The sequence below is a fragment of the Stigmatopora argus genome, chromosome 13, assembly GCF_051989625.1.
Source record: "Stigmatopora argus isolate UIUO_Sarg chromosome 13, RoL_Sarg_1.0, whole genome shotgun sequence".
NCBI lineage: Eukaryota > Metazoa > Chordata > Actinopteri > Syngnathiformes > Syngnathidae > Stigmatopora > Stigmatopora argus.
In genome coordinates this window covers 9,886,313-9,910,496 of record NC_135399.1, presented here as the reverse complement: position 1 = coordinate 9,910,496, position 24,184 = coordinate 9,886,313, and the positions used below count along the sequence as shown (strand labels likewise).

General features: G+C 41.1%; 1 protein-coding gene across 3 annotated transcripts; it reads left to right on the top strand.

The window, feature by feature from the left end:
• Window positions 1-2,693: 2,693 nt before the first annotated feature.
• wnt6b (wingless-type MMTV integration site family, member 6b) lies at window positions 2,694-21,645 on the top strand. Of its 3 annotated transcripts, XM_077617825.1 has the most exons (8): window positions 2,694-3,518; window positions 3,623-3,676; window positions 3,785-4,074; window positions 4,208-4,344; window positions 10,496-10,716; window positions 17,190-17,491; window positions 19,724-20,676; window positions 20,864-21,645. In XM_077617825.1, the coding sequence occupies exons 4-7, from the start codon at window positions 4,265-4,267 to the stop codon at window positions 20,183-20,185; spliced, it is 1,065 nt and encodes a 354-aa protein (XP_077473951.1). In that variant the 5' UTR covers window positions 2,694-3,518; window positions 3,623-3,676; window positions 3,785-4,074; window positions 4,208-4,264; the 3' UTR covers window positions 20,186-20,676; window positions 20,864-21,645. The 3 variants fall into 3 exon arrangements, with proteins under 3 accessions (XP_077473951.1, XP_077473949.1, XP_077473950.1); XM_077617823.1 differs by having other exon boundaries at window positions 3,785-4,344; XM_077617824.1 differs by having other exon boundaries at window positions 2,694-4,344.
• The last annotated feature ends 2,539 nt before the right edge of the window (window positions 21,646-24,184 follow it).

Genomic DNA, 24,184 nt, shown 5'->3' with positions numbered 1-24,184 from the left:
GAATTGGCTTGCTTTTTATTGTGGAAATTCTGTAATTCTTCACCTAAATCACAAGAATAAGAATGTAAACATTCACAGGACGTGGAGAACATAAAATAACACTAACTATCAAAAATTGGAAAATGAATTCCCAATGTTATATAATGAAATTCCAAAGAGTTCATGGAAACACACTTTTTCCTTTCCCTATAAACCTCTTTCAAATGATTCATGAACTACTAGAAAATCACATTTGATCCTTGAAAAGCTTTTCTTCTAAATCAAACCCGTCACTCAACTTTTGCTACCCTGGCTCTCGACACGTTACATCACATAACCCAATTGAATTATCAATCCAACCAATCATTTTTTACACGCACGCAATGCGTGACGTGTTCTGCGTGGTGGAAGAATTTCATCCTCGTAGCTTTGGTGTGATGTTCCCAGGGATGAGTGTAGCCCCTTTCAAATATTTTAGCGCTGTCATGTGTTTCTGCTCCAGATCTAATTAGAGCCGTCACATAAAATATCAGCTCGGACGGGATTTCTAATCACTTTTGATCGTAATCGCCTGGGAATTTGTTTTGCAGATTTGGCAGCAAACTCTTGAATCCCACCCCCCTCCTTTTATCCCCCTTTTGTGGAAAGCAAAAGGGCACATGTGCAGTCAAGAAGGCGAAAGGAAAAAAAAAATCTATCCAGAGATAGGTGGTGCATTCTGCCTGACAGTAGGGATCCATTTCACGCCCAAATGAAAGCAAAGTGTGGGGGGGATGTGTGTGAAACATGCGTGTGGTAGGTGTGGTAGAACACGGGTTCGGCCTGTTAGCATTTGGGGAAGGAGGGAAGGGGGGCCCCTCTTCGTCACCCGGCTCCATTCTCTCCAAGTTCATTCCAACCACGCAACTAGTGTCCCCACATTATTGCACATAATCATTTACCGTTGATTATTTCTGTAGAGACGTATTAGGTCACTGGAGACAGTACTGTTTATATAGCCCAATCATAGGAATCATACATTCACGATATGTACTTTACCCTTGATCCTTGAGCATTTAGTCATGTTTAGTGTGAGAAAATCTGAAGCAGAACGATAGAAGATAACTGCAAAAGGGTGACTTCATTCTATGGATGTTCGCTAACTGTCACAAGCATAAATTTTGCAATATGTTCATAAACCTGGCTATGGTTTTACAGTCCGTACTGACTGGAGCTTTATACTTTTCAATGTTTGTCTTTTTCAGAGACGACATCTAGGTTACAGGTGCTCCCCGGGGGCCAGGTAAGACCGGCAGCTTCATTTTTTGTAACCAGCGGAAATAATTCAGGTATACATGGTTAGATTTCATTGAAAATGTCTGTAGTACTCGATGAAAATCAGGTTACTTGGAGTCGACTCACATGCAAAACTTTACAATTGGGACGTCCCTAGACACGCTATATCTCTCAAGAGTGACTCCGATACAAATGTATTTTGCTTTAGTGACACTTCAAACATGTGATCAGTGCGTTCCTCACCGAGAACATCCTCTCACTCATCCTTATAAAAACTCGAATTGAGTAGAAAAGGTCATCAGTGACACCCAGTCGGCCATTTTTCACCTCATTACCACCGAGAGAGTCAGTATTTCAATTCTCGTACTGAAATGAGGCGACCATTTGAGCACATGTTATCCATTGTCATCCCTGCAGATGTCCTATAAATGGAGGTACACCTTTCATAGCCCTGAGTAATACGGTGAAGACGATGACAGCGGTGAAGGAAAAGTCCCGTCGTGAGTAACTGGAATCATAGCAAAGTAGGCAAGTGAAGCGTACGGTGAAGTAAAGAAAGCAGAGTGGCTTAAGATATTTCGCCCAAAACCAAGAACCACTGAGTACACCTGCTCGCAATGGGGACTCCTTCCAGTTATATTCAGGCTTTGTGTTGCGGGCTACACTAGGAGGTCGTTATTTCCGTTTCAGGCTTACTTTGGAACCCTGGGTGTACAAAAGAGGGGGCCAGGGGACTCAAGTATGCATGCTTGTGTACTTAGATACAGCAAAAACACTGACGTATAACATCAACGGACATATTCCGACTTGATGAAGTAAAAAAGACGAAGCCCCCTCATCACGACATTAACCATTGTTTTGTCCTTGCTAACTTTATTTCCTACCCCTCGCTGTACCCGCCACATAAGTAAAAAGTAGCATGCAATTCCCACGACAAGGTGAAATACGATGTTGGACGCCTACAAGAATTTCAAGCATATACCTACATCATGTCCAGTATGTATCTTTCGAACGTACGCTAGTGATGGACATCTGGTTAGGGCTTGTGTAGTGTCTCCTCCCAGCAGGCAACTAAAGCTGTGAGCCAAGACCCCAGGCCCAACACCCTGCTGGACTTTGAAATCAGATCTTTATTGTCTATAAAGCCTCGGCCAAGTATGAAAAATCAGCCCTGCCTTACAAAACACACTCGTCCAGCGGCGAGGGAAATTGGGAGTGAGTCGCAGCCCGTGTCGACGGCCAGAAATTGGGAAAAAGCGCTTGTGCGAAACCGAGGTGGCGAGAGGAGTGAGGGAGTTCAAAGCCCGGAGCAGTTGTCGGGATCACAACGCGGCTGGAGCTATTTATAGGCTGTTGAGATAGAGCAATTTTCATAACTTGCTAATTCGGTTGCACTGCTCTGTTCTGAGATTTGAGCTTGACTGATTCAGCTGGGTACTTTGCATCTGGGACTCCCTCTGGTCTTAGTTGGAACAACAACGCTGCTTTATTCACATAATACACTACAGTAGGGTGTACTGTAACACTGATATTAAGCCACAAAGCGGTAGAGAAGCAGACAAAAAAACACTCCTATCAAAAAAATTGTGCGCATTCAGAAACGGGCTCAGAAATATTTGAAAAGTTGTCACGTCAATATTATCTTTATCCAATCAGTATATTAAATTTTACTGCGGAACCACCAAATTTGACACACAACCTCAGCTCATACCGAGTGATGATTTATTGTACCTTTCAGTCGTGAAATAATAAATTCAATCCATTTCGTTAAAGACTGTCTGAACCTCAAATGTTATTGTCATTCCAATTGATTTGGTCTTCAATTATCATAACTTTTTTGCCCACTCTTATTGGTTTAGATTTGTTGAACATGCTTGTTTTATTGACTACTATAACTCTGACTAATTTTGCACCCTGGCGGGGTAACCCTGTCACCCACCCGCCCCTGATGATTGATGTTTTGTTGCATGCTAGTATAAATACATGTATTTACCCCCTCATGTGCCCCTAAATTGATGGCGCCCTGGGCGGTCGCTTACATGGCCCATAGCAAAAAAACGGCCCCTGATGATTGCATAAAATGGGAAAACTCCTTTATATCAAGTAAGTCATGTTTTTATGATATTCCCTCTCTCAAACAAATGGATTATCGTCAAGAAATTACAGTGAGTGTTTAGTTTGCCGACTGCCTATTTCAGAAAATGAAATTTGGAGTGAGAAAACCTGTTGACTACGAGGCAGATGACCACCAACCATTCCGTCAGGTGAGACAAGTTTTCACATTTTTTGGGCCCTCAATGAGGGTTGCGCACCTCTCAAAGGTGGGTGTATACCACACACCTGTGCTGACATCAGCCCATTCCACCAGGCTCTGATTTCCACTCCAGCATAAACATCAAGTCACATTATCGGCGTGTTTATGGTGGTTTGTGTTTTGGCCCCCTTTTTTTTTCGGTCCATCAGGACGCACCTAATTGCAACCGCTCTCTCTCCCTTTTTCTTCACCCGCCTGGGGCGACGTCACACCAAGGTGCGAGAAGAACAAGAGCGCATTTTTCCTCCCTTCATCATCCAAAGAAAACACACTGACACACCGTGGTCCTCCTCCTCCTCCTCTTCCTCCTCCTCCTCCTCCTCCTGCTCCGAGACCACCAGTGAGTCACTTCCAAAGGCGCAAAAGACGACCGGGCGGAACTCGAATAGAACCACAAAGCAGTCTCATCTCCTTGGACGTCTTCGTTTGAAGTGGAAAGTGGGCGAAGTGAGATGTTCGATGGAGAGGATATGGCGACGTGAGCCAAGCGGAGCAACGATGAAGAGGTTAAGCTCACCTTTGGACCTTTCCTCAGTAACCTCTTGACCGGCTTTTCCTGCGCATTATGATGCGCCTGACGGAAGAGGAGCTGGAGGAGGAACTTTGATTCACTTGACATTTTTCCCTGCTTGTCACAAGAGGATTAAAAAGAAAAAAAACATCACAAATTAGCTGGAAGATTCCAAGCGCTCAAACATGACGGTTCGCCTGTCCCGGATTCAACTGGCTCTGTTTTTCATCTTGCTTTGCCCAGTCAATATCATCGGATTGTGGTGGTAAGTGGCGAATATTAAGTTGTATTGTTGTGTGTCTTCATGTTCAAATGCACAATGCATGTTTTTTTGTGCGTGCAGTAGAGGAGAACTTTTTTGAAATGAAAATGTGCAAACAGTTGAAAATGCTCAAATTCATCAAGTGATTTTTAGAAGTTCCCAAAATAAGGAGCGTATAAATTTGCCATGTGCCATTCAAAGTAAAAGTGTCTGTTAAACCAAAGCAAAGTGAAAGCTATAACATTAAGAGCCTAAGAATATTAGAGAATATTACTTCTCCTATAATTAGTTTAGAATGGAATTGTGTGTATGAGGTTTTTTTAAGTGTTTAAAATGATCAGATTTGTCACAAGGCAAAATATTTCTTTTTCTTGATTTTTGTATAAACCAAATTCTCTTCTCTTCCTACCTATCATTCCCCTAGAAATTTTTAAAACGATTTTTTCCACCATATGATCATAAACACTCATATTTTTGGGGGGTTAAGTGGTTGGGTGTTTTTTTTCCTTGTGTGTCCTGTCCGTGTGATTGTCCATGACTGTCACCTGTTGTGTCTTTTCTGGCTCTCCTTCCCTTGTGTGACCCAGGTGTTTTTTGTCATCAAACCTCTGTGTATTTAAACCCCATGTCTTCGTCTGTTGAACGTGGGAGTATTTTTTTTAAAGAACCTAAATTCATATTTGATTTTTGAAAGAAAAATAAATAAATGTGGTTCATTTCACAGTTCTGAGATTAAGGTTTCAATGCCCACTGAGTTCCGACCTTCCAGTATTGAGGTTGCATGTTCTCCCCATACCTGGGTAGGTTCTCTTCGGGTACTCCGGTTTCCCCCCACATCCCAAAAAACAGTGGTTGAAAACTCTAAATTCTCTCTAGGTATGTGTGACCGTGAATTATTGTTCCTCTCAGTGTGCCCTGTAATTGGCTGGCAACTGTTTCATGGGGTCCATCGCCTATTCTCCCTAGTTGGATGGGATTTGCTCCAGCACCCCTGTGACCCTTCTGGACTCCCTGTTTGTCTACTGTAAATTTGTCCCATTTTAGGTGAGACTGAACGTTTCATGAGTATAGGTTATGGGGACCTGAAGTGTTTGGAAAAAATAAGAAAGAAAGACAAGGGGCGGTGATAGCTGTCTTCTCATTGCCTGCAGTTGATTGTGTGTGTGTGTGTGTGTGTGTGTGTGTGTGTGTGTGTGTGTTTGGGGTCAGAGTTTGGAATGTCAGGTGGCCCTTCAGGGCGCAGTGGATATGTCATCATAAAACAATCCATGCAGGCTCAGCTCAGCAAGGTGTGTGACAGACAGACAAGACAGACAGACAGACAGACAGACAGAGCATGCAGATCGACAGATAACATATTTTCTGTCCATCTGTGTCTCTGTCTGGCGTTGCTTTTTGCTAACATCCAGGTTGTCTTCATTCGTGTTTCACGGAAAGCGAGAGAGACAGACGGGGAATCTTTTGTGGTTTGTTTCCAGCATATCCTCCCACTTGACCAGCACGGTCAAGGTCAGTGTGGGCTGTGGTGTCCAAAAGGGGGCCGTGCGAGGCGGCTTCGCGGCTCTTTGCATGCAAAGCCTGGCGCCCGCGTTCCATCCTGTCACGGGCGATAGCAAAGCCGCACTCCTTAAGATGACTTTTCCCATCTTCCAATTGGAAAGTGATGAGAACGTGTTGTAATCAACTCGCTGGGAAGTCACAACAATGTTGAGGAGAGACTTTTCTGCCCTACTGGAATCTAATACATGTGCTGATGCAGCACATTCAGCAAACGGAGGGAGCACAGCGACTGATCCATAATGCATCAAGTGGGCTCTTTGCGCTTTGCTTTTGTTTAGGATTGACTCATTCATTGCCAATTTTTGATCACCATACTTTGTGGATCAGTGAAAATAAAGGGCTGGATTCCAATGGATAAAAGCGGTGCTTATAATGCTAGTGAAAAAATCCACCCATAAAAAAAAACCTTTTGACAACTGGTAATGGAAATGATGAATGGATCTTCAATCTCCTCTTAAGATGTCATTCATTTTAAATGAAGCCCTTAGTGATTAAAGCAATCAACACCGATATCATCGACTTCCTTTTCATCCCCACTGACATATTTTTGTCATCTTCTTTCACCCGTCCACTGTCAACTCTGGTGCAGCGAGGGTGAGAGCACACCTGTGCGTCTGAAGGGGTTCCCCCCAGTTTTCCCGGGACAATGACGTTCTCTGTTAAAAATTGCTGGACGACCTATTGTACGTTTCTCATGGTGGTTCTGTCGCTCGCTTCTCTCCAAAGTCTCTTTGTCTCGCCTCGCTCATAGGAAAATACCTATCGCGTAGATACGCAGAGTAGAGAGAGAGAGAGAGAGAGAGGGAGAGACTGGAAGAGGGATGAAATGCTGCGAGATAGTCGTCCTTTCTGAGCCTCTCGCTGATTACGGCGTTCTAATCATTTGGCTCAAGAGCAGACAACGCAGCTGACAGGAGGGAGGAATGCCTTTGCTCTTCTTGTCTACCACTTTGGACTGCCATGCTGAGCTACGCCAACTTGCTGTTACTCTAAAGATCATGTAAAGTGAAGTTAGACGTTTGTTTCTAATACGTTCTATACCGATTTGAAAGGTGTTAAGACTGAATCCTAGGTAGAAATCGAGTTCTTCTCTTTTTCAGATTGTCAGGTTCTAGCAAAACTCTTGTTAAATTCTGCTTCAAATTTTTTTCAATTGTGAGCAAGCGACATCTCAAAAATGTATTTTTCTCTACAAATAGTCTAGTGCAGGCAGGAGTGCTCAGAATTTTTTGGCTCAGGATTTACTTTTAAATGGGCCTTTTTTCTGGGCCACCAACAAAGCTCAGCACTTATACATGTTCAGTTGTAGTAACAATTTTACCAAGTCAAAAAGATCTACCTATATATTTAATAATTCTTACAACTTATGATGATTTTTGTTGCATAACAATGCATAAACAACTCAACTTTATTTGTATAGTGTTGCCTGTGTGCGCTATGTAACAGCGGCGCAAGAGAGACTGTGCTGCTGCTCTGAAAGTATTCAGTTGGTGTCCCATCACTCTGAATTGAAGTATTTAATTGTGGCACATTTTGAAGTGTCCAGGATCAATGTATCACTTAACGAGCAGCTGTCACAGCTTGGTTATGTTAGTTTCGTTTGACACTTGTGATAAATCTTCCACCCCATTATTGCTAGTGGGCCATATTCCTCGGGAAATATTAATTCATACACCAACATTGACTGATGTAGTCCTCAGTTACGTTTTACAAAGGTAAGGTGTGAATACACTCTTGGAAATGACTGCACAATTACCAGAAGATGGCAGTGATCCACCATTTTCTATAAAATCAGCCCTTCCAGTAGAAAGTCATACATTTTGATGAATACAACACAATTTTTATTTTTGATTATTTAAAAAAATTAAATGAGATAGAGCCAAATTTATTTTCCTGGTTGAAAGTGAGAGCCTATTCCTTCATTTCAGAAGTGTGTCTCATTTTGGCGTGGAGCCCGCATGGAGTGTGCCGTGGGCCCACAGGTGGTCTGACCAACGTGTATGTGAGACCTCTCTGCTGTCTTGAGTGTTTATGTGCGTCAGTCTAAATACACCACCAGTCAGTGACTCCTGTGTAATGACACACAAACACACATATACAGTACATGCACACACATGCATGCGAAAGCACACCCACACTGTAGTTGACTGTAGCAGATCTTATCTGGTCCACTCCTGCTCTGAAAGCTTGATGTCTAATCAGGACCAGAGAGATGGGTACTGATAAAGATTAGAAATGCCGATGTGGGTTTGGCATCAGGTGTAGAAAGCGCACCGTGCGTGTGTGTGTTGGTATGTGTCTGTCTGTGCTTGTCTGCATTTATGCCTTTTTAAGAAAAAATATATATTTACTAATTTGTATTCATGCCAGAAAATAAGGCGAGAAAGCTGAAAAAAAATTGACACAAGGGCAAAAAATGGTATCCGACATTTTCACTTTGCGGAGGCAAATCAGAAACGTTTAACAGTTTTTAATTAATAATTAAATATATTACTATTTGTTCATTTTCTGAACCACTTACCCCCACAAGGGCCGCAGGGGGTGCTGGAGGAATTTCATTTGTAAAGCACCACATAACATTGAGTGAATTTTGATCCGTTTCTACAGAGAAAGAACAAATTATATGAAAATGTGGAAATTAAATTAAAATTTGAATATAAACATGGAGAAAAAAATCCTAAAGACAACTATTAATGTGCTCACATTGGATCACTGATGGGAAAGCTGATAGTTATTGGCTTGGTGTACTCCATCCTCTTGGAAACTTGACAGTGATGTTCTTTGCTGTTCGTAGTGGAGAATTGCTTCTTGACAGCCTAACGATACACACATTCTGTACAGTGCCGTAGAAAAGCAGTAGCTTAGTCCATTTGCTCTGCAACTGTGCTGTTTATTTGAAGAAGTTGCACAAATGAAACATAAAAACAGGCTCCAGTACTTCTCATGCTGTTTTATGCCTTTTTTGAACGTTGGTGTCACTTTTATTGGACGTGGAGCTTCCTCCAGCCGTGCTCTGGCTTTTTCTCATTTTTCTCTGACCGCGGTGTGTCGGAATCATGCCTGTCGTGACTGTCTTCATCTCCGGCATACTTGAGGGATTAAGCCAGGATGAAATTCACTCATTAGTAGGAGAGAAAAAAACAACAAAAAGGCTCAACAGTACCGCAGTACAGTACAGTATTCAACCGTGAGCTCCAAAATGAAGACTGAAGTCATTTAGCACACAATCTTTGAACTGAATTGTAAATGCAGCTGGTCAACCAGCGAATACGGAATTTGATAATGATGTAGTCACTTGTAGCCGTGTACAGGCGGACAAAATCTCTTTAATATGAGCGAGCGGAATAAATCATAAAACATATCAAAGGACATTCCAAACATGTGCTGTATTTGAAATCCCACTGGCGAGGCTTTACTTGTGTGTGTGTGTGTGTGTGTGTGTTTGGTCCGCCACTTTCTTGATGCCACACTGACAAAGCATTCATGTGAGACAGCTTTTACTTTTAAGCCCTTTCCCCCCTAATTTGGGCTCCTGTAAATTCCTCTCAGTTGTTTCATTGTATGCGTAGGAGAGATGTCAGAAATGACAGCCTGAAGAACACTGGCACTTTGTGTCATAAGGATTGGAGCGGCCTAGAACAAGTGAATGCAAGCTTTTTAAGAGTGTGTTCTGCATTTAACCCATTGTCTGGCATAGATAGACGCTCAAACTATTTACTCTGGGAGGGCTGCTAGTGATCAATAGCCTTGAATTAAAGGGAATGGGAGTAGCCGCTTTTATTGGCTTAGGTCAGTTGTAAAAACGAATACATTTTTTGTCTGTTTTGCCCTTGACTTGTTCTTCATGAGATGATAAAGGAGAAAACATTTAAATGTCTCTCACCTACTCCCAAAAACACGCACATGCGTATATAAACATAGACACTCGCACATCCTGATGATAGCGCTGAGATAATAAGTGGTTGTCGAGTGACAGTTTGTGTTGCAAAGTACCGTTCTAGCACCTGCTCATGTAATCATTTGCTCATATTTGATTGTGTATGCAGTGTGCATCGGTATTCAGCCTGATTTCCATATCTCTTGCATTTGAGAATCACCTGGAATTTCTAGATGAAATTCAATTTCTCTATTTTACTTGTATAAATATGGATTTTCATTTGTTGTATTCAGATACGCGTGCCCACAGCACAGAATTCTCTCTTGCTATCAGTCCTAGCAAATGTTTGTTCTACTTTCTGTAAACAAACTCAAGAAGGCGACGAATGATTTCATGTGTCTGCGATGAACACCGACAAGACGCGAGCGTTTGAAAAGTTGTTTTTGGCGCACTTTTGTTGTTTTGCCGTTCTCATACCTGCTGATGTGGATCTCTTCTACTTGGATGTAAAGTCAAAGTCGAGGTGGACTGGGAGTGATGGCTGATGAGTTATGATATGGACATCCTGCACTTTAAAACGCTCCTGCTTTTGTTACCGTAACAACATGAATCTCTTCGCCCATTTGTAGCCAGTATATAATTTTTTTACTAGTATTTACTACTAAATTTTCAGGTTGTAAATTGTTATACTGACTACTATTGTTTTATGTTCTCCAGGGCGGTGGGCAGTCCACTGCTAATGGATCCCAACAGCATCTGCAAGAAGACAAAGCGTCTGGTGGGGAAGCAGGCCGAGTTGTGTCAGACTCAACCAGAAATAATCAATGAGGTGGCCAAAGGAGCCAGGCTGGGCGTCAGGGAGTGCCAATACCAGTTCAGATACCGCCGGTGGAACTGCACTAGCCACAATAAGTACTTTGGCAAAATATTGCAACAAGGTGAGTGATCACAGATGTCATTTGTTCATGCAAAAAAAATTTCTCGTGGAAAAAAAATGAGGAAGATGCTACCTTTTTTCACAATTTTGTGTTATCGGCAATGCATTTTTTTTTTTAAAGTAGTGCTGTATTACTGTCATCTGCTGGTACGTGCGCGTCAATGGAATTGAAGTATCCTTAGACCTTTCCTTAATCATTCCAGTTTAAAAACTATGCAAGAAAACTGCATTAACCTTTAGACTTTGGACTAAATATTTTGGGGCAATTCACGTCTAATGAACTTTGCCTTATTAAGATTTTGGCAAAAGGTCACTGTATCTTTCTGCTACTTTCTCCTTAAATATTGTAGTAGGCAAATGAATTCCCAGCTACTTCTAAGCTAGCTCACCTTTATCGTATACTTCATTTTTCTAACCTGGGCTTGTCAGTTGTTTAAAACCTCTGACCTGACCAGACCGTCTCATGCCAACCAGGGTCAGATGCCTGTCTAATATCAGTCGAGAAGACAAGGGCAGCTCTTGTCCGACCGAGCGGACGTATTCACAACCGACTGCTTTCTACTATTCATGACTTTGGGCACGCTTGAAATGATCAGCTAATATCTGTCTTCAGATCTCACAGCATCTTCCTGAAACTCTTTGAAGTCTTCCCCCTAAAAGTTTGCACCTAAATACTTAACATTGAATAATATTCCATCATCAATTTTGAATCTTGGCCGCGATCGCATTTGAAATGAAGAAATGATAAAAGACAGGAAGAGAGGGCAAGAATGTACCGGCAGAAGACAGGCGGGCAATTAATCACACATTCCTGCCTGTCTACAAGAAAGGCCAAATTGCTCCTTTGTTTTGCATCTACCTGTACGAACGGTGGATAAACATTCCAAAAAGAATTCCTTCAAATAGAACAAAATGCGTGGTTAACCAGTTTGTCAACTCTTCATAAAAGCTCAATAAAAGGGAACACTCAGCAATCCACACTTAGGTTTTACAAATGGTTTGGAGGTCTATCGCCATTAATGGCAGCCCAGGAGTTAAATGTAAACAGTATGCAGGGCCAGTTTTTGCTATGGACAATTTGGGCAAACGACCAGGGTGCAATCTATCTGGGGTGCATGAGAGCCACCACCCAAAAATACCTTGTTAATAATGCGACTACTTAATACTAATATTAACAACTAACAGTTGTCTAGACTATTATCCCTCATTTCCATGTAAATAATGGCCTTTTCTTGCTACTTTCACAATGAAATTTCCCGAATACGGGATGAATAAAGTTATCCAATCCAATCGAATCATAATTTTTTTAAATTATTTTGTAAAACACATACAGGAACACTAATGCTACAATCTCGGCCGCAAAATAAAATATTGTGCTGTAGGCTGCAAGTTTTTAGGGCATTTTCCTATATGCATTTAATAAAACCATTTAAGAAATCATAATTTATACATCAAAAGGTTATGTTGGTATTCAAATTTGCGTTGCTATCATAAATGTCCAATCACTAAATTATTACAGAGAAAAAAAATACAATTATATTAAATTTGAATTATTACCACAAATACTTTACAAAAGCAAAGCACTGAAATAACATTACCTTTGTTGTCATTTTTATTTAGAGATTTTAGAGCCAGGAATAATGTAATAAAACAAATGTAATAGGTGGAATTGATTTGTATGCAACTTACCTTTTTGGCAAATGTTAAACAAGTTAAAAAATGTGAGTGATTTTTATTTAGAGATTTTAGAGCCAGGAATAATGTAATACAACAAATGTAATAGGTGGAATTGATTTATATGCAACTTACCTTTTTGGCAAATGTTAAACAAGTTAAAAAATGTGAGTCCACAACATTGACTTTCATCTCGATTGCCCTGCGATACGAACATTAGACACGAGTAAATCACGTCATGCAAGTAACCGTGACCTTAAAAGGCTGGTATCCAACTGTAAGATTCAAATACTGTTACATTCAATATATAATATATAGCACATGAGAAATAACAGTATCAATCAATGACTGTGAAACCATTCTGGCGTCAAAGACATCCCACTTACATCATCCTAAACAACACATTGCGGAAATATGATTCAGGCGATATATCATGTTGGGAAATCATCTGTGTGGAGAGATCAATGTGTTTCCCATGTTGATATTATTTGAATTTGGCATGATTGAGATGCGTGTGGTAGGTATCGACATCCGCACACGCAGTCGCTTGGGAAAACTCTCGTTTGTCATCGACTAGTTTCATCAGAAATATATTAGGCGCAGCTGTTTTAGGGAAATAAATCAAATCGCCTTGGAAAGGCAAAAAAAACATCCCGGGTACAAAAAAAGAATAATACATGAGGTTAACGCAACCCACTACAATTTCCACCCGGGATTAACGCTGTCCATTATACTAAGTGGCCATGACTTTTTGGAGGCATTAGATATCAATTAATAAATCGGCAAAATTATCTATTTGGCTGGATGTATTTCCGCCACCCACTACGTGTCACCAAATAATTCTCCAAAGCAACAAAATAAAGGAAATACACTTAACACATTTGTATTATGTCAGCCTCCGTAATTCATGTTTTGACGTCGCAGACCTCCCGGTACCGTTGCCTTAAAGTCGGAGGATTGAAGGAATATGCGCTAATTCCTGCAGAAGTGCCCTGTGGAATTAGAAGCAGACGTAGACAGGCCCAGACACCCGCTGTGGTGGAGAATTTGTTTGGAATTCATGTCTCCAAGGAAAATATGAAACAAGGCGCTTTGTATCTTGCAATTTTTCGATGGCTTCCACTCAAAACGACCAGTTCTCCTTATTGTACCACTTGGGATCATTTTCTGCAGGGTGTTGGTAAATGAGACCAAATATGGGTTAATATTTGATCCCTGTTAGCAGTTGATTAAAAAAAAGGATGTTTTACTTTACATTGTCTGCTCATGAGATATTTTAGCATTTTTTTTACCACGCCGTTGATTGAAATGACCAGTGCTCTGTTATATTTGTGGAGGAAGGAGAATTTAATTTTGTTGGTATATTCTAGGGATGTATATGTATTGGTCCTTGTATTGGTCTGTGAGCTGATTTATTACATTAATTAATTGTGGATTCATTGTTTTGACTTGGTTTAAATATTACATTTTAAAGATTTAACTTAGTTTTATCTTTTTGGGCAAGAGAAGTGTGGAAACGTCAATAATAGGTCATAATCGTCATAGGGTTAGAGTCATAGGGTCTCAAACCTGCGGCCTATGGGATAATATTTTGCGGCTCTCTTTTGACAACCAATTATAGTATATACTTCAATAATTTACCTTTTCAATAAGTGTTTCCAAGGGTTTTTCCCTTTTAAGTTTTCCATATCTTTTGTGACATGGCATTCCTTAACTTTTCGGCGGCGAACTTTCGTCAACGACGTTTACTGCCGTCAAAAAGCGACTTATATGCCAATATCGGTTTCTCTCTTTTACTATCTACCACAATGCTAAGTGACCTCTGACCAAGACTGGCATTGAGTTGAGAACTTCTTAAAAGATGTCCAATGCAGTGACCACGGCTTTTGAAAGGGTCAAATTATTTTGTACATAGTCAAATTTGGGGATGCAGCATATTCGAAAAACACTGATGTTTCAGGCATACACAATTCTCTTAACTAGACATTGTGATGTTTTGCCTGTTTGAATGTGACATCATTACCACATATCGCATCTTGGTCAAATCATCCTGTACAGTATCTAACCATATGTGATTGGTCCAAATCTTAACTCAAACAATGCTTTGCAAATGTATACACTAACGCATTTTCGGCAAGTACCGACTGCACAGCTGCTATTGATATTGCAACGTCCCGGTGTGTGTCGGTCTCATCGCACGCCACTCATTGTGTGTGTGTGTGTGTGTGTGTGTGTGTGTGTGTGTGTGTTACCATTCCTAATGAATCCCATTCTCAGAATCATGAGATATGGAGTTGGCAGGGGAGAATGGTGACTGCACGCTCACCCGCTTCCAGCTTTTAGTCATAAAAGTCACTTAGTTTGGCAGTGGTCTCGTGCACGCATACATGCACGCACACACGTCCTTATTCTCAAAATCTGTGCACCGCACACACTAAAAGGCCATAAACTGTTTGTGCTTTTTTTTTTAACATTGCCATATTTTGTTAGTTGTTAAGTGTCACTTTTGTTTGCAAATTTACACTTTCAGAAGGGGAGCAACAATGTTGTTCAGATTCAAAATCGTTAAATGTTTTTTTTTGCCTCAGGAGAATAATAATGATACAAATACGTTTACACACCCCAGTTTAAATGACAAATTTTCGTAACTTGCAAAATAATGACAAAGTTAGACTTGTACTTTTTGGTTTATTTATTTTTTACAGTAATATAGACAAACACTGTAGTAGTGATCTAGTTAGTAACTTTCATTAGACAAAAAAGTCTCTGCCTGTCCCTGAATGCAGAATTTCAACTCATCACATTTTAATGTGAAACCTACTACGTTAAAAATGTGACATTTATCACATTATAACGTGAAATCTATCAAGTAGCAGCAACAGACTTCCGTACCTAACACCTGCGTAGCTCAGTAAGAACAACTAAAATAAGGTGGTTGCACAAACACAAGATTTAAAAAAAAACTGGTGAGGGCAACATTGATTGCTGCATTTTGCAACAAAAAAAACATGTAGGAAAATGTCTTAAACCCCAATGAAAGTAGGATTAAAGCTTTTGGCCAACATACAGAAGGTATGTTTTGTGTTTGGCTGGAGGAAGTATGTTCTGGCTTTCCGTCTGTCTCTCTGCACATTCCCTCGGCGCCGCGACGCCTTCAGGGAGGTTCTTCTTTTAATAACGGATGCAAGAATGAGCAGCTTCGATTTTGCCGGTCAAAGGTGAAAGCATTTAAACTCTAAAACTCAAGATTGCATTAGCCAGTCGTACATCAGTTCCCACTATAAATCCTCCTTCTCTGTCTGTCTGATTCTGCTTAGAGCAAACACAATTTGTCACATACAAATGCAGGATAGTTTGGCGGATATAAAAAGTCGACACACCCCTCAAATGCTCTGTTTCTCATTTAAAAGACACCTGCCACCATGTTAGGTGCCTCCGATAACCCCCAGTAAAGTTCAGATGTACGGAGGTAACAGTGAGTGAATAATACTCACTCTGCATGGCCTAAAGCATGTGTCAAAGTGGCGGCCCGGGGGCCAAATCTGGCCCGCCGCATCATTTTGTGTGGCCCGGGAAAGTAAATCATGAGTGCTGACTTTCTGTTTTTGGATCAAATTAAAATTAAGGGTATAGATGTATATTACATTTCCTGATTTTCCCCCTTTTAAATCAATAATTGTCATTTTTTAAATCATTTTTTCTGTGTTTTTAGTTCAAAAATCATTTTGTAAAATCTAAAAATATATTTAAAAAAAAGCTAAAATAAACATTGTTTTAGATCTGTAAAAAACTGAATATTCAGGGCCTTTATTAAAGTTCATTTAATCCATTTATTTAACAAATCTAAATATTATATCTAAAATCGTCCGGCCCACATGAAATCGAGTTGACGTTAACGCGGCCCGCGAACCAACCCGAGTCTGACACCCCTGGCCTAAAGTTATTTGCTCATTAAAAATCATGAGGTCAATGCAAGAAAATGGCATTGTTTGGTACCCTGATCGAGGCCAGACCCATTGGCTGGTGGTACACATGCTATTTTAACCTCCTCTTAGGTAAACAAAGACTAAAGGGCCATCTCTGACTGGGGTCAGTTCTTCCATCACTTATCTGAACAACTTAAGGGGAATGATAACAAAATGACGGGATGAGGCTTTGATACAAGGCACAATGTTTGGTGAACAAGTGTTGACATGATCGAGCAGGAATCTGAGTAAGTGGAGGAATGATGTTCATTTGGCATTGTGGCTTTTCTCGGACAAGAAGATAAGTTCTGAGAGGTTTTGGCCTATCAGCAAAGTTGGGCGAGAAAACTCAATGGAATTTGGGGAAATCAGTATTTCGTGTTTCTGACCTACGGTGGCCGAAAGGGAATTTTCTGTCCATCCCCAGTGCGACTCGACGTTGAAATCACATAAGCCCAGTTGTTGTCAGAGTCTCTCCTAGCTCTTCACGTCAAGAGAAATGAGAACAGATAACATTGTGTTGGTGACGGCAAAGGGGCCGAGGACAGACGTCAATTTGCAGTTGTCGACGGACTTGCCTTCGGTCGAGAAAATAGAGCTCGCAACCAGAAATAAACCAGCAGCTGCGCTCTGTTAACTCTGTGTGCACAACGTGCGTGTCACATCCTCTCAGCACTGCAAATCCAAACGATGTTTGAGAATGTAATAATGATTGTGTGAAAGGTTCCTTGATTGTCTTCTATGCATGAAGAGTACATGGATGGAATTCATGTTGCGACAGGTGCTTAGATCAATAAAAGCATGACGTTAATAGATTTGTAATCCATCCTTTCAGATATCCGGGAGACGGCGTTCGTGTACGCCATCACGGCCGCCGGCGTGAGCCACGCGGTGACGCAGGCCTGCAGTATGGGAGACCTGCTGCAGTGCGGATGCGAGGCCACCAGGAATCGAGCACCGCCGAGACCTCTCTCCTCCTCCCCCCGCGACGGCGTCAAGTGGGAATGGGGCGGCTGCGGTGACGACGTGGAGTTCGGTTATGAGAAATCCAAACAGTTTATGGACGCCAAGAGGCGACGGGGCAAGAGTGACATCAGGACTCTCATAGACCTTCACAACAATGAAGCTGGAAGACTGGTAAAAACACCAAATGAAATCTTTTGAGACACAACCACATCCAATTTTGAGCATTTCACCAAAAGGACCGGAATAGGAAGGATAGGTCATATTAGGGCACATGTGTCAAAGTGGCGGCCCGGGGGCCAAATCTGGCCCGCCGCATCATTTTGTGTGGCCCGGGAAAGTAAATCATGAGTGCCGACTTTCTGTTTTAGGATCAAATTAAAATGAAGAGTATAGATGTATATTAAATTTACTGATTTTCCTCCTTTTAAATCAATAATTGTAATTTTTTAATCCATTTTTTCTGTGTTTTTAGTGCAAAAATCATTTTGTAAAATCTAAAAATATATATTAAAAAAGCTAAAATAAACATTGTTTTAGATCTATAAAAAACTGAATATTCAGGGATTTAATCCAGTTCTTTTAATCCATTTATTAAAAAAAATCTAAATATTATATCTAAAATGGTCCGGCCCACGTGAAATCAAGTTGACGTTACAGCGGCCCGCGAACCAACCTGAGTCTGACACCCCTGGATTAGGGTGTCAAAATATACGGAATATTGTGTTTTCCAAATACAAATCGAATCTACCAAGTGGTCCAAAAAAAGGAGGCAAAGAAAGCTCATGTGATGGCGCTATCCAGTTGTGTCGGTGTCACTCAGTTTGCGGCACTTCTAAGTATTATCTAGCGCACAGGACCAAATGTTGACTCAGTTCTTAGCTTTTACGTATCGTTACAGTATCCAGTACCAAGTCAGACTCTATTTAAATGCTCATACCGCCATGTAGGATCAAAGTTTCAGTTAGAGATTCAGTCCCAAGGCATTGCTTGTCCCGTGGAATGCTCCATCATCCCGCCAACATTCAAAGGAGCAACACATCACCCCCGGCAAAGTTCATGTAGTCCCGTAAACTGATATTCTGACAAGAATCAGGTTTCTGAAACACAAAAACTAGAGCGTGCCACACATTTTGGTCCCAAGCCTCCAAGGCAGGTAACCTTCCAGCTCGCCAAGACGCCCCAAAGTTCCTGTTTGTGGCCCGTGTTGAATTATGGACCCGACGAGTCGTAACGCTACTTAAAGACCGGGTTTGAAGTGGCGAGCTTTTAGATCGGCTAATAGTGTTGATTTAAAGCGTGGCTTTTAACATCTCCGAACTGACGTCAGGCTTCTGAGTGCACTTTTGGGTACGCGTACTTTGAAGCGACGATACGAGGAGAGGTCATAATTACAGTCGACTGCTGTTGGGGGTCACAGACAGGTAGGAAGAATAGGCGTGGATTTCGGGATATCTTCCAATTGTACCATCAGCCAACAAACCATTTTAAGGGGGGGTGCACTTACTCACATACAAACACCAAACGCCTCCAGGTTGTGAAATAAGTGTGCTGTGATGCGTGTAAATGTCTGTTTATGTGCATTCATGCATGTGGGTATAGGCGTTTTCAAAGTCTGTGTGTGTTGGTGTTGGTGTGTGTGTGTGTGTGTGATGGGTTAATTATGTGCAGTAGAAGTGAATGATCTGTTGTCAAGGCTTGTTAGATGAAGGAAGGCCAGAGGCAAAATGAAGGGCAAGGCGGGGTTACACACTGAAATTCCTCCTGAAGAGCATCTGCTTTTTTTCTTTTTCTTTTTTAAATCTATCGATCTAGCTAGTTAGCAAGCTATATTCGTTTTGGTTGTACATTGCAACGATTGGGACATTTTTCCAAGGAGTCTCGCAATGGCAGCAACTAAAATGACTACAAAGGCCTCAATGAGTAAGCTTGGCGGCAATAGATGTCCAATCAATTTGAACTGGGTAATTTCAGACCCAAATCCAATCCTTTTGCCGTGATGATTTTTGTTTTAATGAAAGTCTTAGCAAGCCGAGTCACATCCAATTTGATATTTTCAAATCCGAGCGAGGTCACTTAGGTGTGTGATTTTAAAATCTGACAAGAGTGTGATTTTTCGGAATGTGACTGGTCTTTAAAGCTCAGTGACCTGAAATCCAAAATCATGGAACGATGACGTCGGGGGCAGGAGGAAGGCATCCGTGGACGTTTTTGCATTGGATGCATAGGGAAGTTTTCCAGCATATTCATTATTTGGGGGTCGGGTTAGGGTTAGAAATGACCACCACTTGTTTACTTCAATGTTGTTCAGTTGATTTAAGGATGGATATTTTCTCAGTTTGATGACTATTCTTTGCTTTTTTTTTCTCGTACCTGACCAACATCCCGTCCCACCCCCCTTCAAAGGCCGTGAAGCTCTACATGCGGACGGAGTGCAAATGCCATGGACTGTCCGGCTCGTGCACGTTACGCACTTGCTGGAAAAAGATGCCGCACTTCCGCGAAGTGGGCGACCGCCTCCTGGAGCGATTCAACGGCGCCTCCAAAGTGATGGGCGGCAACGACGGCAAGACGCTCATCCCCGTAGGCCTGAACATCAAACCCCCGGACAGGCAGGATCTGATCTACTCGGACGAATCGCCCGATTTCTGTCTGGCCAATCGTAAGACGGGGTCCCTGGGGACGCGGGGACGCATGTGCAACAGCACCGCCATGGACATCAGCGGATGCGATCTGCTATGTTGCCAGCGCGGCTACCGAGACGAAACTGTGGTGTTTGAGGAGAACTGTCTGTGTCGTTTCCACTGGTGTTGCGTGGTCCAGTGCAAGAAGTGCTCGGTTCGAAAGGAGCTAAGTCTTTGTCACTGACAAACTGGAGTCACATTCCCCTAACTTGTTGTAATTACTTCTTTTTTTATAGATGTGTGTGTGTGTGTTGTGTGAGTGCATGTGTGTGTGTGTGTGTGTGTTGAGCTTTTTGACAGTTGCAAGGTAAGCATTCGGCTGTTATTATCCTTTTTACAGCCGTCCTGCTCACACCATTCCTCAAGTCACTCGCCCAGTCCATTTAAACTGGGAGGGCTGGTAGCGATCATTCCCATGGGTTGTTCCACGTGTTTTACACTCTTGCAATCAAATCCGAAAGGTGCACCGGGAAAATTTCCCAAAGATTAAAAAGATGGACTACAAAAGAAGTATTTTCCGAGAAGTCTCTTGGTGCATTTTCTCAAAGGATTTTTTTTCAGGATCTTCTGCAGTCTACAATCTTTTTTCAGCGTTCTCCATGTTGTCCACCTTGTCGTAACTGGTCTCCTGGTTGTGTTGGAAGAGAGAAGAATTTAGAGCAAGCTTGATTTTAGGTAAGCATGGTTTTTGACCTTTGACCTAAAATGATTTAGGACTTTAAACTTCTGGTCCCTAATTGAATAAATGCTCATAATTCTGGTTCTTTTGTGCTATCCATCCCTGGAACCTTCCTGACAGACCTTTGTTATCCAATTTAGAGCAAGAAATTGAACCCCGCTTTTAATTTCTGTTTCCATTTAGCCCTACTGTCAAGCAAAAATATTTCCTAGAAATGAAACGCGGCTTATCTCCGCACCACCGACGCAGCTGCGGACTGGACTGGTGACAGTTATTTATATCAAGGTATGATGACAAGACTACTCACTTCCATCTCCTTCACAAGCACTTTGAATCTCGCTGCAATTGGGCTGTTTTGGGGCTTTTACAATTTGTTGCGAAGCTAAAAATGGCTTTTTTGGGGCGACATTGTTCGATATAAGAAAATGTTTCATGACGATTTACAGGGCTGATTTTACAATGCACTTTTTGGTGGATATCTTTTTGTTGTTTTTGTTGTTGAATATATGTAAATACCTTGTGTCCGTCTATTTGTGTATGTGTGGGGAGGATATTGATGAATTTCGACAATTTGCGTCATGGAAGTGATGGTGTCTTGAGATACAAGATGAATTTGACACTTGCTCATGCTCTCAAAACATCTTTTCCTATTTAAATGTTCGGTCAAATATACATTCATAAAAGATTACAGCAAAAAGGAACTTTTCGGACACCTTTGTGGTGTGTATTTGTCTTCTATGAAATCAAACTGTTCTCCGAGGAGTGTAAACGATACTACGAGTTCTTTCATGTGTTCATTGCCGGTCGGGAGTCTGCTCGTATTCCACAGCATGCACATTTCATGTCAATTTCTACAAAATGTACACTTCACTTCCTGTTTTCACATCATTGCAAGCTGGGTCATTGTCAGGAATAGCAGTCCTGTATCAAATACTACCACTAGCAGCTTTTATACTTGATTTGCATCATAACAATAAACCATCTGCATTATTATAGCGTTTGCTTGTTCTCTTGTTGACTAAAAATTACAACTTTAACTCTTGCTAATTTTAATGAAAAAGAGTGTAGCATTTTGAAATGGGGAATTGATCACATTTTAAATGAATGTTTTTTTCTGGATTGGCCATACAATTCCATATTCTCGCTTTGCTCGAACATTTAACATAATAATTTACCTCAAAGTACATTTTTGTGCTGTTATCTCTGTCAGTTTATTGGGTTTTTTTTATAATTGGATTTGTGTATCTGGATTTTGAATATGAAGATGAGTCATAGTGTTCTTAGACTATCAAAATAAAAATGGATGCATAATAGACTTTAATGTATTATGGGGTGTTTAGAGTTGAAATGCTGCTACCTACAGGATGCAAATGGTCATCCCTAGTCGAGCTCTGCATTTTTATTTTTTTTAAATGAAGGGAAGTTATTTCATAAGTAGTTAGAGGGGAAACACTGAACAGTTTTCTTGTCTTTTCCTCCCACAAACTTGAAAAAAGAAACAAAAAGGAAACAGAAAAGATTTTTCTATAAGGAACAAATGTTGTTTTCAAATTGAGATTTCACATTAAGATTCCCCTTCTCTCAATGATTTTTGCTTTGCATTTCATTCAAATGAAAAGACAAGGCCAAAATATTAGTTTGCACTCAACAAGTTGACACAAGTTGTAATTTTTCAGGAATTTGTTGCATGGTGACACGCACTACTTTTGTTTCAGGCAATGTCAAGGGAAACCTCCTCTCCTACTTATTTGACTTCATTTCATCTTCACAGAAAAGTAAAATTTGTCTTTCCTAACTAAACATTTCTTAATTGGATACTCGAACACACGTTGGCTGAAAATATGCATCTTGGCTAAGCAATAATAAAGGGTTGCCACACTTACTAATGGGCGTTGTTGCGGTCGTTTACGCAGATCAGTCTGCTGTTTTCCTATATTTGGCCTTCTCTGTGGGATTCTTGGTGGTCCACTTGTGTTTCTTAGCACGCGTTCTGTAAACGTGAGCTCGGAAGGAATTAAGAGGAGCAGAGCTTAGACAGAAGACATTAGATGATATAAAAATGAGAAATGAGAGGGCCACATGAGAAGAAATGAATTACAGGGGCGGGGGAACTAAATGGATGGAGGGGGGGATGAAGGCCAAGCAGCTGGAATGATAAGAAGAGTGAGATGACAGAAGAAGAAACCTGACACCTGGCCCACAATTGTCTTCAAATGGAATAAGGAATTTTTCCACATGCAATTAATCGCGGGAGGTGGGGTTAACTTGCAAAATGGACCTCACTTTAAATATGGCAATTGCAAAAAAAATAAAAATAGAGCTGTTAATGTATCAAAATGTTGATTAACATTGATTTATCATGCATCCCTAACATACATATTCCCTCATAGAACAGCAACAGCTTTAAGATAGAGACAAGCACATTTTCCCATTTTGCACTTCTGTGGCTGAAACTGTAATATTGGAAATTGTTCTATTTATGAGTCGATGCAGGGGGATGTGATGTTTCACGTGGGCCACCCACAAGGCCAATGTGTACCGACAATTAGGCCTCCAAAGCACATGGAACTGATGTGAATCATCTCGAAGTAAAGGGTGGTGCTTCTTTTTCGGGGTGACCTCCATTCTATGCTAGATGAATTGCCATATAGATAAAGGTTTAATTGCAAAAAATATAAATTTTGGCACACACTGTCCTTCTTAAAACAAACCCGAGGTGGCCACTAATTGGAAGAAACTGAAAGTCAAATAACAGGTTAGCCAGCTATCTCATTTTCTGAACCTCTTTATCCTCATTAGGGTCGCAGGGGGTGCTGGAGTCTATCCCAGCTGTCTCCGGGCCACAGGTGGGGGACACCCTGAATCGGTGGACAGCCAATCACAGGGCACAAGGAGACAAAAGACAACCATGCACACTGACACCCATACCTAGGGGCAATTTAGAGTGTCCAATCAGCCTACCATGCATGTTTTTGGAATGTGGGAGGAAACCCACACAGGTGGACCGACCTGGATTTGAACCCAGAACCCCAGAGTTGTGAGGCCGAAGCGCTGTTGGATAAAAAGCCCACTAACATCAGTTTTGTTTGTGTGTGTGTCACACGTGTACTCGTGTTTGCTCGGATATTTTACCTTTTTTTTTGCTTTCTTATATTTATTTTTGTATTGTTTTTATTGACCTCAGCTGAGTCATTAGGTTGTTCAGGTGCGTGAACACAAGATGGCGACCTCAGCAAAGGAGTGTGATAACAAGCTCAGTAAGCTCAATGTTTTAGTTGTTTTTGTCCAGGAAATTCCATTGTTTTACCGTAAAATTATTAATACATAATGTTTAGAAAATTGGACCAACATGAACGCTGCCGTAAGCTTTTATTTTCCTTCGATCAAACGTGAGATGCAACTAATAATTGAACACATACAAGAAAGTGGAATTCGGTAAGTAGACTATTCTGTTTTTTTTAATTCGTATATTTTCATCAATACTGCTTTACCAATGACTAATGA

Bases quoted from the DNA above. Each gene is read 5' to 3' on its own strand.
- wnt6b (XM_077617825.1), top strand. From the start codon at position 4,265: ATGACGGTTCGCCTGTCCCGGATTCAACTGGCTCTGTTTTTCATCTTG. The intron at 10,717-17,189 runs GTGAGTGATCAC...CCATCCTTTCAG, and splicing joins TGGCAAAATATTGCAACAAG to ATATCCGGGAGACGGCGTTC. The intron at 17,492-19,723 runs GTAAAAACACCA...CCCCCTTCAAAG, and splicing joins ACAATGAAGCTGGAAGACTG to GCCGTGAAGCTCTACATGCG.